The sequence below is a fragment of the Trachypithecus francoisi genome, unplaced genomic scaffold (assembly GCF_009764315.1).
Source record: "Trachypithecus francoisi isolate TF-2019V2 unplaced genomic scaffold, Tfra_2.0 Lachesis_group21, whole genome shotgun sequence".
Lineage (NCBI taxonomy): Eukaryota > Metazoa > Chordata > Mammalia > Primates > Cercopithecidae > Trachypithecus > Trachypithecus francoisi.
Window position 1 is genome coordinate 32,544,299 of NW_022681467.1, and position 12,654 is coordinate 32,556,952.

General features: G+C 43.4%; 1 protein-coding gene across 2 annotated transcripts in view; it reads right to left on the reverse strand.

Annotated features, from left to right (window-relative positions):
* Window positions 1–12,654, reverse strand: part of SAMHD1 (SAM and HD domain containing deoxynucleoside triphosphate triphosphohydrolase 1) — a 77,689-nt gene that overhangs the window by 32,054 nt on the left and 32,981 nt on the right. For both annotated transcript variants that reach the window (XM_033186346.1, XM_033186345.1), the window contains exons 5-6: window positions 11,060–11,175; window positions 7,281–7,351 (exon numbers count right to left, since the gene is read on the reverse strand). In XM_033186346.1, coding sequence (XP_033042237.1) covers window positions 7,281–7,351; window positions 11,060–11,175 — 187 coding nt within the window. The remainder of the gene's footprint in view (window positions 1–7,280; window positions 7,352–11,059; window positions 11,176–12,654) is intronic.

The window sequence follows — 12,654 nt, forward strand, 5'->3', positions numbered from 1 at the left end:
GATAATTTTTTGTATTTTTAGTAGAGACGGGGTTTCACCATGTTAGCCAGTATGGCCTTGATCTCCTGACCTCGTGATCCGCCCGCCTTGGCCTCCCGAAGTGCTGGGATTACAGGCGTGAGCCACCGTGCCCAGCTGAAACTATTCTTAAAAACGGAATCAGGGCTGGGTGCTGTGGCTCACACCTGTAATCCCAGCATTTTGGGAGGCTGAGGTGGGCAGATCACTTGAGGTCAGGAGTCCAAGTTTGGCCAACATGGCAAAACCCTGTGTCTACTAAAAAATACAAAATTAGCCAGGCACCTAGTGCGCACCTATAATCCCAGCTACTTGGGGGACTGAGGCAGATGAATCACTTGAACCCCAAGGGTGGAGGTTGCAGTGAGCCGAGATCGCCCTGCACTCCAGCCTGGGTGGGCGACAGAGTGAGACTCTGTCTCACAAACAACAACAACAACAAAAAACCCCACAAAAACAGAATCAGGCTGGGTGCAGTGGTTCACATTTATAACCCCAGCATTTTTTTGAGAGGCAAAGGTGGGAGGATTACTTGAGCCCAGGAGGTCGAGACCAGCCTGGGCAACAAAGCAAGACCCTGTCTCTACAAAAAGATAAAAAAATTGGCTGAGTATAGTGGCATGCACCTGTGGTCCCAGCTACTTGGGAGACTAATGCAGGAGGATTGCTTGAGCCTAGGTGGTTGAGGCTGCAGTTAGCTGTGTTCATGCCTGCACTCCAACCTAGGCAACAGAGAAAGACCTTGTCTCCAAAAAACAACAACAACAAACAAATTGGCTGGGAGCAGTAGCTCACGCATGTAATCCCAGCACTTTGGGAGGCAGAGGTGGGCAGATCACGAGGTCAGGAGATCCAGATCATCCTGCCCAACATGGTGACACCCTATCTCTACTAAAAATACAAAAATTAGCTGGGCATGGTGGCACGCGCCTGTAGTCCCAGCTACTCAGGAGGCTGAGACAGGAGAAACGCTTGAACCCGGGAGGTAAAGGTTGCAGTGAGCTGAGATTGTGCCACTGCACTACAGGCTGGGCGACAGAGCGAGACTCTGTCTCAAAAAAACAAAACAAAGCAAAACAAAACAAAAAACCAAATTGAATCAAGATATATGTAATTACAAAGAGGAAAAATAGTAACTTTATAGTGAAGAAATTTGACAGACAATGCCTTAATCAAGTAATCAGAATTAATATCACTGGTATTGGCTCAACTAGGTTTTATGTGCCTCCTGAGATACACTATCAAGGACGTATCACTTTTTTTTTTGAGACAGAGTCTAGTTCTGTCACCCAGGCTGGAGTGCAGTGGCGTGATCTCAGCTTACTGCAATCTCCGCCTCCTGGGCTCAAGCAATTCTCCTTCCTCAGCCTCCCAAGTAGGCATGTGCCACCACACCCAGCTAATTTTTGTTTGTTTGTTTTTTTTTTTCACTCTCGTTTCCCAGGCTGGAGTGAAATGGCGTGATCTTGGCTCACTGCAACCTCCGCCTCCCGGGTTCAGGTGATTCTCCTGCCTCAGCCTCCTGCGTAGCTGGGATTACAGGTGACCATCACCACGCCCAGATAATTTTTATATTTTTAGTAGAGACAGGGTTTCGCCATGTTGGGCAGGCTGGTCTCGAACTCCTGACCTCAGGTGACCAACCCACCTCGGCCACCCAAAGTGCTGGAATTACAGACGTGAGCCACCACGTCTGACCTGGACACATCACTTTTGTGGCATTCTACCAAAAATGCATGGCTTGAATCTATGTGGAAACATCACACTAAAACTCAAATTGATGAATATTTCACAAAATAGCTCACTTGCTCTTTAAAAAAAATGACAAAGTCACTAATGATAAAGACTGAATAACTGTTCTAGATCAAAAGAAATAAGAAAAATGGCAACCAAATGCAATATGTAATTCTGGACCAGGGAAAAAAAGTTTTTTTCCTCTTTTTCTATATGAACAATTAGTAAAATTTGAAAATCTGAATTAGATAAGAGTACTGCATCAACATTAATTTACTGATTTTGATAATTATATTATGGTTATATAAGAAAATGTTATTTTTAGGAAATACCCACTGAAGTATTTAGAAATAAAATATTTCAACAATTTACATTCTTTGAGAGACAGGGCTCTTGCTCTATCACCCAGGCTGCAGCTCAGTGGCATATTCATAGCTCAGTGTATCCTTGAATTCCTGGATTCAAGCAATCCTCCCATCTCAGCCTTCTCAGTAGCTAGGACTACAGGTGTGCACCACCATTACCAGCTGATGTTTTCATAATTTTGTAGAGACAGAGTTTCACTATGTTGCCCAGGCTGGTCTTGAACTCCTGGGCTCAAAGGTATCCTCCTGCCTCAGTCTCCCAAACTGTTGGGATTACAGGTGTGAGCCACTGTGTTCAGTCTAAAAACAAACTTTCTTTCTTTGAGACAGGTTCTCACTCTATTACCTACTTTGGAGTGCAGTAGCACGATCACAGCTCATTGCAGCCTCGACCTCCCAGGCTCAAGCAATCCTGCCACCCCACCATGCCTGGCTAATTTTTAAATTTTTTTGTAGAGATGGGGTTTCACCATGTTGTCCAGGCTGGTCTTGAACTCCTGGGCTCAAGCGATCTGCCCACCTCGGCCTCCCAAAATGTTGGTATTATAACCATGAGCCACTGTGCCTGGTCAAAACTTACTTTCTAATGATTCAGAAAAAAAAAATTTATATATGAAGAGAGAGTATTTTAAAAAATAAAAATGAGGTGGATCACTTGAACCTGAGAGGCGGAGGTTGCAGTGAGCTTAGATGACACCACTGAGCTCCTGCCTGGGTGACAAGGCAAGACCCTGTCTCAAAAACAATAAAATAAAAATAAATATATAAGTAAATAAATAAATAAAATACGTAAGGGATTTTCAAAAGAGTAGTTTTAAATATATCAATGCCAACTGTGAATATACTGGCAAACAGAAAAAAATAAGTCTCATAAAGCTAGCACAGACCATAATAACAATAATAACTAAAATTATAAGGAACTTAGGAGTAAGTATAACAAAGATGTATGACTTTCATGGCCAGCCTAGGCAACATAGTAAGACTCCATCTCTACAAATAAAAACCCAGGTGTGATGGTGCAGGCCTGTAGTCCCAGCTACTTGGGAGGCTGAGGTGCAAGGATCGCATGAGTCTGGAGGTCAAGACCAGCCTGGGCAACATAGTAAGACTCTGTTCTCCACAGAAAAGAAAAAATAAAAACATGAATCTTATTATAAAGTATGTCAACCTAAAAGGAAGGAGCTGAGGAATATTTAATATAGAGAGTTTATTTGGGCCAAGGTTGAGGACACATTTACAAATTGCCTTGGGGAATGCTTGGGGAGAACAAAAGAGAGGCTCAAGTTATTAAAGAAAAAAGGACTGGCCAGGTGTAGTAGCTTAGGCCTGTAATCTCAGCACTTTAGAAGGCCAAGGTGGGCAGATAGCTTGAGCTCGGCAGTTGAGACCAGCCTGGGCAACATAGTGAGACCCGCCTCTACAAAAAATACAAAAAATTGGCCGGGCGCGGTGGCTCAAGCCTGTAATCCCAGCACTTTGGGAGGCCGAGACGGGCGGATCACAAGGTCAGGGGTTCGAGACCATCCTGGCTAACACGGTGAAACCCCGTCTCTACTAAAAAATACAAAAAAAAAGCTAGCCGGGCGAGGTGGCTGGCGCCTGTAGTCCCAGCTACTTGGGAGGCTGAGGCAGGAGAATGGCATAAACCTGGGAGGCGGAGCTTGCAGTGAGCTGAGATCCGGCCACTGACCTCCAGCCTGGGTGACAGAGCCAGACTCCCTCTCAAAAAAAAAAAAAAAAAAAATACAAAAAATTAGCTGGGCATGGTAGTGTGTGCTTGTAGTCCCAGCTACTTGGGAGGATGAAGTGGGAGAATTGCTTGAGCCTTGGAAGTCGAGGTTGCAGTAAGCTGTGTTTGCACCACTGCACTCCACTCTGGGTGACAAAGCAAGATCCTGTCGAGGGGAGGGGAGAGGAGGGAAGGGGAGAGGAGAGAAGGGGAGGGGGAGGGGAAGGGGAGGGGAAGGGGAAAGGGAAGGGAAGGGGGAAGAAAAGGAAGGGAAGGAAGGGAAGGAAAGGAAGGTAGGAAGGGGAAAAGAAAGACAGAGAAAGAGTGAGACAGAGAGAAAGTGAGGAAGAGAAAACGAGAGAGAGAAAGACAGAAAGGAGAGAAAGAAAAGAAAAAAGAAAAGAGCACAAATCAGGAGGAGGAGGTGATCTCAAAGAGGAGGTGATCACGAAAGCTGTTAGGAGTGTTCACTGGCTTACAGAAATGACGTTAGTTAGTGATTGGCTACATCTTATGAAGTACAGGGTGTATGGCATTTTATGGTTACCTGGCATCCCACACAGCAGCTGACTTCAAGAGGTAATGGTTATTTAGCTCCAGGGGGTGTGACATGATTGCTGTTCTATTTCAAGGCCTCTCTGGGCCTGATTATGTAAAGGGGCTCATATTTCTCAGATACAAATTTCTTTTCTTCTTTTTTTTTTTTTTTTCCTCCCCAAGTAACAAGTGTGGAAACAGAACAGAATGCAGAATGATTCATTACATATGGGAAGTTAATAAATGTTGGGGTTGGTATTACAGTCAGTGGGGATAGGATGAACTATTTAAAAATTAGATTTCTCGGCCAGGTGTGGTGGCTTACGTCTGTAATCCCAGCACTTTGGGAGACCTAGGCGGGTGGGTCATGAGATCAGGAGTTCGAGACCAGCCTAACCAACATGGTGAAACCCCATCTCTACTAAAAATACAAAAGTTAGCTGGGTGTGGTAGCACACGCCTGTAATCCCAGGTACTCAGGAGGCTGAGGCAGGAGAATTGCTTGAACCCAAGAGGCGGAGGTTGTAGTGAGCAAAGATTGTACCACTGCACTCCAGCCTGGGTGATAGAGCGAGACTCCATCTCAAAAAAAAAAGAAAAAAAGAAAAAAGATTTCTCCCATTTACTTACACAAAAATAAATTGTACATGAGCTAAGGATTTAAACGTGAAAGGCAAAATACTTAAAGGAAAATACTTGGTAATGTTTGAGTAGATCCTATTAGATCAACTGCAGGAGAAAACAACTATAAGCTCTGGACAACTCCCTGAAGGTCCTGGAGAGAGACCAAAACCAAGCGGATGTTAGACCTCAATACTTAGAAGGGAGAAGTACTAGGTGACATTACGGTTTTATGGTCTTGAGCCTAAGGGCAGGCCCCAAGACAGAAAAAGTGGTAAGAAACTACCCATTTTACTGGCTTGCAGAACCAGAGTACTTCATCAAAATTGAAAATGTCTGTTTTTCAAAAGGCACCATGAAAAAATGAATTGGTCAAGCCAGACACTGGGGAAAAATATTCACAATACATATACTTAACCATACATATATAAAGAATTCCTACAACTCAATAATCAAAGAGCAAGCAATCAAACTTTTTAAATGAGTAAAATATTGAGAGTTCTTTGCAGAAGAAGATATGTCAATAACAAAGTACAAAGTACAGGAAATAGTATTCAACATACATTAGAAAATCAAACCATGAAATACAATTTGACACTCATTAGAAGGGCTAATCTGAAAGGCCAAATGTTGGTGAGGCTGTAAAACAACTGGAACTCCAATACGTTGCGGATGGGAGTGTAAAATGGTACAGCCACATTGGAAAACTCTGGTAGTTTCTTACAGAATTAAATACACATCTACCATGTGACCCAGCAATTCTAACTCCTCAGTATTTACCCAAGCGAAATGAAAATGTGTTTCTTTATCTATTTTTATGTTTATAAAATAAAATAATGTATTTCTGCTGAATGTATTTCTTGTTTTAAAAACATAATTAACTTTCCACACTACAACACAGAAAATGTATTTCTACCAAAATCTTGTACGGTAATATGCACAACCACCTTATTTATAACAGCCAAAACCTGAAAACAATCCAAATTCCAACAAAACGAGAAAGGGTAAACAAATTGTGACTTATTCGCACAATGTCACATTACATAGGTGATAAAAAAAGGATCAGGCCGGGCGCGGTGGCTCAAGCCTGTAATCCCAGCACTTTGGGAGGCCGAGACGGGCGGATCACGAGGTCAGGAGATCGAGACCATCCTGGCTAACACGGTGAAACCCCGTCTCTACTAAAAAAATACAAAAAATTAGCCGGGCGAGATGGCGGGCGCCTGTAGTCCCAGCTACTCGGGAGGCTGAGGCGAGAAAATAGCGTAAACCCGGGAGGCGGAGCTTGCAGTGAGCTGAGATCTGGGCGACAGAGCCAGACTCCGTCTCAAAAAAAAAAAAAAAAAAAAGGATCAACTACTGAGGCACACAACATGAACAAATCTCAAAACCATTATGTGGAGTCAATAAAGCAAGGCATAAAATAGAACCTCCTATATGATTCGGCTTAATCAAGTCTAAGAACAACAAAATTCATTTATGTTTGTGAAAATCAGAAGGTGATGGTGGGGTGAGGGGGACTGGGAATTGGCTGGGAAAAAGAACATAGGAATTTTTCAGGAAGATGAAAATGTTCTATATCCTGACTGGGTAATAGTCATATGGATGCATACACCTGTCAAAACTCACTGAAATTAAGATCTGGACAACTTATTGTGTGTGAACTATACCTCAAAAAAAGAGAGAGAAAGAGAAAAAAAAGTGGTTGACATGCAAGAAGTTTTCAACATATATTAATATCCTTTTCTATTCTCGTTCCAGAAATACAGTGTAGTAAAAACCAATCTAATTTTACTTCTCAAAAATTGATCCCAAAATATGAGACAGCCACCTGCAAACGCCTAATTTTAAAATGATTCACTTAATATATATGACTTGGCTGGTAACAGTTAGTTCATGGTCATACCAAATGTGTCAGAATTGGAGTTGGCCTTTTAACATACAGTAGTACAATGGATCAGAAGGAGCATTAAACTGGCAACTGGTTTTGTATTGCTGATTCCAATAGTTAACAGCTTTGTGATTTTTGATGCATCAATACACATCCAAGAGTTTCCAGTTCCTTTATTTGTAAAAAGGGAGATAATGATAACTTCCTTACAGACTACTATGAGGACCAAATAAAAACATATATACATATGTGAATGAAAGCACCCTGGACACTGTAATGGGAAAGTATTTTATAACACAGTAGTGGAACCAAACAGATAAATTAACTGAATAACCTGCTTAAATAATCTTTCTTTTTATTGACTATTGAATGTATGAATACATACTGTCCATTTCACCTCCGGTCGAGCAAGTGGAATAAATCGTCCATCAAACATGTGAGAAAATGGCCCATGACCTTAAAAACAAAATCAGCCTTAGAACAAGAAAAACATCTGTAAAATAACATAAACTTTTTTCTTTCTTTCTTTTTTTTTTTTTGAGATGGAGTTTCGCTCTTGTTACCCAGGCTGGAGTGTAGTGGTGCGATCTTGGCTCAATACAACCTCCACTCCCCAGGTTCAAGCAATTCTCGTGCCTCAGGCTCCCGAGTAGCTGAGATTACAGGCGTGTGCCACCACACCCAGCTAATTTTGTAGTTTTAGTAGAGATGGGGTTTCTCCATGTTGGTCAGGCTGGTCTCGAACTCCTGACCTCAGGTGATCCACCCATCTCAGCCTTCCAAAGTGCTGGGATTGTAGGTGTGAGCCACCACACTTGGCTAAACTGAATTCTTTAATCTTTTTAGTTTAACTTGGATAGCAACAGAAATTAATAATCTAAAAATACAATCACAAAAAGGGACAAACCCTTACTTCCTATTTCTTTTTTTCTTTTTTTTTTTTTTTTTGAGAAGGAGTCTCGCTCAGTCGCCCAGGTTGGAGTGCAGTGGCGCGATCCCGGCTCACTGCAAGCTCCACCTCCCGGGTTCACGCCATTCTCCTGCCTCAGCTTCCCAAGTAGCTGGGACTACAAGCGCTCGCCGCCATGCCCGGCTAATTTTTTTGCATTTTTAGTAGAGACGGGGTTTCACCGTGTTAGCCAGGATTGTCTCGATCTCCTGACCTTGTGATCCGCCCGTCTCGGCCTCCCAAAGTGCTGGGATTACAGGCTTGAGCCACCGCGCCCGGCCACCTTCCTTCCTATTTCTAAAACAGGAGAACAGGAAGCAGAAACATGGAAAAGTAAGCTCTCCATCGAGCTTCTCCATCTCCAGTCACCAGGGCTTACGTAAATCTGATAAAAGGGCAGTTTTTGTTGTTTTATGAAGAGACAGAGTCTTGCTATGTTGTTCAGGCTGGAGTGCAGTGGCTATTCACAAGCATGATCATTATGCACTGTAGCCTTGGTCTCCTGACCTCAAGTCATCCTCCTACCTCAGCCACCTGAATAGCTGGGACTACAGGCATGCACCACCACGCAGGGCTTGATAAATGGACAATTCCGTGTAACTGAAAAGAATGTTAATGCCAAAAACTTTTTGAAATCTTCAGGTTGAAAATATCTGGATTAAAATAGCAGTTTTAGGAAAATCACTGGGGCCAGGGTGTGGTGGCTCATGCCTGTAATCCCAGCACTTGGGAGGCTGAGGCACGTGGATCACTTCAAGTCAGGAGTTCGAGACCAGCCTGGCCAACATGGTAAAAACCCTGTCTCTACTAAAAATACAAAAAATTGGCCAGGCTTGGTGGTGGGCGCCTGTAGTCCCAGCTACTGAGGAAGCTGAGGCAGGAGAATGGCGTGAACCCAAGAGGCGGAGCTTGCAGTGAGCCAAGATCACACCACTGAACCCCAGCCTGGGCGACAGAGCAAGACTCCATATCAAAATTTAAAAAAAAGGGGCTTGGCGCAGTGGCTCATGCCTGTAATCCCAGCAATTTGGGAGGCCAAGGCAGGTGGATCACGAGGTCAGGAGTTCGAGACAAGCCTGGCCAAGATGGTGAAACCCTGTCTCTACTAAAAATACAAAAATTAGCAGAGTGTGGTGGCAGGCACCTGTAATCCTACCTACTCAGGAGGCCGAGGCAGGAGAATCGCTTGAACCTGGGAGGCGGAGGTTGCAGTGAGCTGAGATTGTGCCACTGTACTCCGACCTGGGCAACAGAGTGAGATTCTGTCTCGGGAAAAAAAAAAGAAAGAAAATCCACTGGGGTGCAGAAGAAAAAATTAGAATTTATCTTATTACTCTCAAGCTTAAAAAAATCTATCTTTGGCCGGGTGTGGTGGCTCATGCCTGTAATCCCAGCACTTTGGGAGGCTGAGGCAGGTGGATTACCTGAGGTCTAGAGTTTGAGACCAGCCTGACCAATATGGTGAAACCCTGTCTCTACTAAAATTGTAATAATTAGCTGGGCATGGTGGCGTGTGCCTGTAGTCCCAACTACTCATGAGGCTGAGGCAGGAGAATTGCTTGAACCCAGGAGGCGAGGTTGTGATGAGTCAAGATCGCACAATTGAACTCCAGCCTGGGCAACAGAGTGAGACTCCATCTGAAAAAAAAAAAAAGAAAAGAAGTGAGCCACTTAACTGGAGAGGGACGTCTACCTAGACTAGTCCTGGCCCTTCTTTGCAAGTCATAGGCCACACATAAAGGCTGGCTAATGCAGTGCTCAGGCTCCTGGGGACTGGTAAAAGTTTCCCAATGATTCTCTCTCAAAATACCAAGAATCCATCAAATTTATCATTTAGGGGCTGGTATTGGTTCTTTGGAAGTTTCCAGGGGGACATAAAAAGAGTGCCTACTCGCTTTAAGTATCTAGCTATCTAAACAGGGGCACCTCCCTTCCCCTGCCCTGAGGGTACACACCCACTCTCAGGGTCCCTGAATAAGTAGGAATAAACTATAAGGATAGAGGTAAAAACTCCCATGATTTAAAAGGGACAGTCCTGGCCCAACGTGGTGACTCATGCCTGTATTCCCAACACTTTGGGAGGCTGAAGGAGGTGAATTACTTGAGATAAGGAGTTCGAGACCAGTTTCAACAACATGATGAAACCGCGTCTCTACTAAAAATACAAAAAAATAAAAAAATGAGCCAGGCACTACTCGGGAGGCTGAGGCAGGAGAGCCACTTGAATCCAGGAGGTGAGATTGTAGTGAGCCGAGATTGTGCCAACTGCACTCCAGTCTGTGTGATAGAGCAAGACTCAAATAAATAAATGAATAAACAAACAAACAAACAAATAAATAAATAAATGGGACAGTCCCCTTTCTCTTTGTCACAGGAAAAGGATGATACTCTTTTGCTTGGATTAAAGTGGCCCAACACCTCACATGGATCAGAAAACACAAGGAGTTCTCTAAATGTGTGAATCCACTTGAGCAGATTAGAGATTATAAATATGAAAAAAATGGATTTGACCAAATAACTGTAGGAAAAATGGTGATTTTATTTAATAAGAAGGATAAAAGAAAAATAAAATTCACACACCATCCTAAAAACAGTAGTAAGAAAAACTCATTATCAAAACACCCTTTCGTATAACCTGTAATAAAGATGATGGCCAGGCACAGTGGCTCCTGCCTGTAATTCCAGCGCTTTGGGATTTGGGAGGCTGAGGCTGGTGGATCACCTGAGTTCAGGAGTTCGAGACCAGCCTGGCCAACATGGTGAAACTCTGTCTCTGCTAAAAATACAAAAATTAGCTGGATATGATGGTACATGCCTGTAATCCCAGCTACTCAGGAGGCTGACGCACGAGAATTGCTTGAAACCAGGAAGCAGAGGTTACAGTGAGCCGATAATGAGCCGCTGCACTCCAGCCTGGGCAACAGAGCAAGACTCCGTCTCAAAAAAAACAACAAAAAAAAAACAAACAAAAAAACACTTTTAGCAAAGATGTCTAACATGAGAAATTCACTGAAAGATGCCAAGAATATAAAATAGCAATGTTTTCTACTTATGAATCATTCTAGGAAGAAGCAACAGTACATTTATACTAATGTCAACTGAAGAATTAAAATACAACTTCCATATTCTCTTAGTTGATCTGATTTTTTAATGTCAAAGAGAGGTAACATATGTTATGATTTTACATAACAACTTTGTCTCTTTGTATGGCTTACCGAGATCATGACAAAGTCCAGCAATCTGAACACAGAGAATATCTCGTTCACTTATCTGCAGCTCTGGTTGTTTTTCACCCAGGGCGCGAACTAGACATCCTGCTAGATACCCCACCCTGCAGAGCAAAAACACAAAAAGTCACTCTTCCATTTGCAAGAGGAGTGATGGTTCTGGTCCTCAAGAACTTCAGTATGTTTCCTCAAATATTCTAACGTATCTTCAGGGCAACTTTACTCAACAGTGTATTTCAGAACGAGGCAGGAACACACACAAACGGAATCCCAAAAGCAGGACCTCTGGCTCAGTATCACCAATCATTAGAGGAATGCAAATCAAAACCACAGTGAGATACCACTTCACACCTCTTAGGATAGCTACTGTTAAAAAAAGAAAACCAGAAAATAACAAGTGTTGGACATGATGTGGAGAAATTGGAACCCTGTGCACTGTTAGTGGGGATGTATTATGGGGTAGTTGCCATGGAAATCAGTATGGGTGCTCCACAAAAATTAAAAATGGAGCCGGGCGCGGTGGCTCAAGCCTGTAATCCCAGCACTTTGGGAGGCTGAGGCGGGCGGATCACGAGGTCAGGAGATCGAGACCCTCCTGGCTAACACGGTGAAACCCCGTTTCTACTAAAAATACAAAAAACTAGCCGGGCGCGGTGGCAGGCGCCTGTAGTCCCAGCTACTCGGGAGGCTGAGGCGGGAGAATGGCGGGAACCCGGGAGGCAGAGCTTGCAGTGAGCCGAGATCTCACCACTGCACTCCAGCCTGGGCGACACAGGGAGACTCCGTCTCAAAAAAAAAAAAAAAAAATTAAAAATGGAATTACCACAGTGATTTAGCAATTTCACTTCTGGGTATACACCCACAATAACAAAGTAGGGTCTTGGAAAGATTGGCTGGGCTCAGTGGCTCACGCCTGTAATACCAGCACTTTGGGAGGCTGAGGCGGGCAGATCACTTGAGGTCAGGGGTTTGAGACCAGCCTGGCCAACATGTTGAAGCCCTATCTCTACTAAAAAATACAAAAATTAGCTGAGCGTCATGGCAGGTACCTGTAATTTCAGCTACTTGGGAGGCTGAGGCAGGAGAATTGCTTGAACTCAGGAGGCACAGGTTGCAGTGAGCCAAGATCGCACCATTGCACTCCAGCCTGGGCAACAGAGCAAGACTCCGTACCGCGCCCCCCCCCCAAAAAAGAAAGAAAATATATTTGTACAGACATGTTCATAGCAGCACTACTCAAAATAGCCAAGAGGTAAAAGCAATAGGTATCCATCAACAAATGAATAAACAAAATGTGGTGTATACATATGATAAATATTATTCAACCTTAACAAGGAAGGAAATAAAAAATAAATTAATTAAAAAACTAATAAAAAAGAAGGAAATACTGACACATGCTACAACATGGATGAACTTTGAGGAAATTATGCTAAGTGAAATATGCCAGTGACAAAAAGACAAATATTGTATGATTTCATTAAGATGACGTACCTAGAGTAGTCAAATTCATAAACAGAAAGAAGAGGGTCAGGTGTGGTGGCTCATGCCTGTAATCCCAACACTTTGGGAGGCTGAGGCGGGCG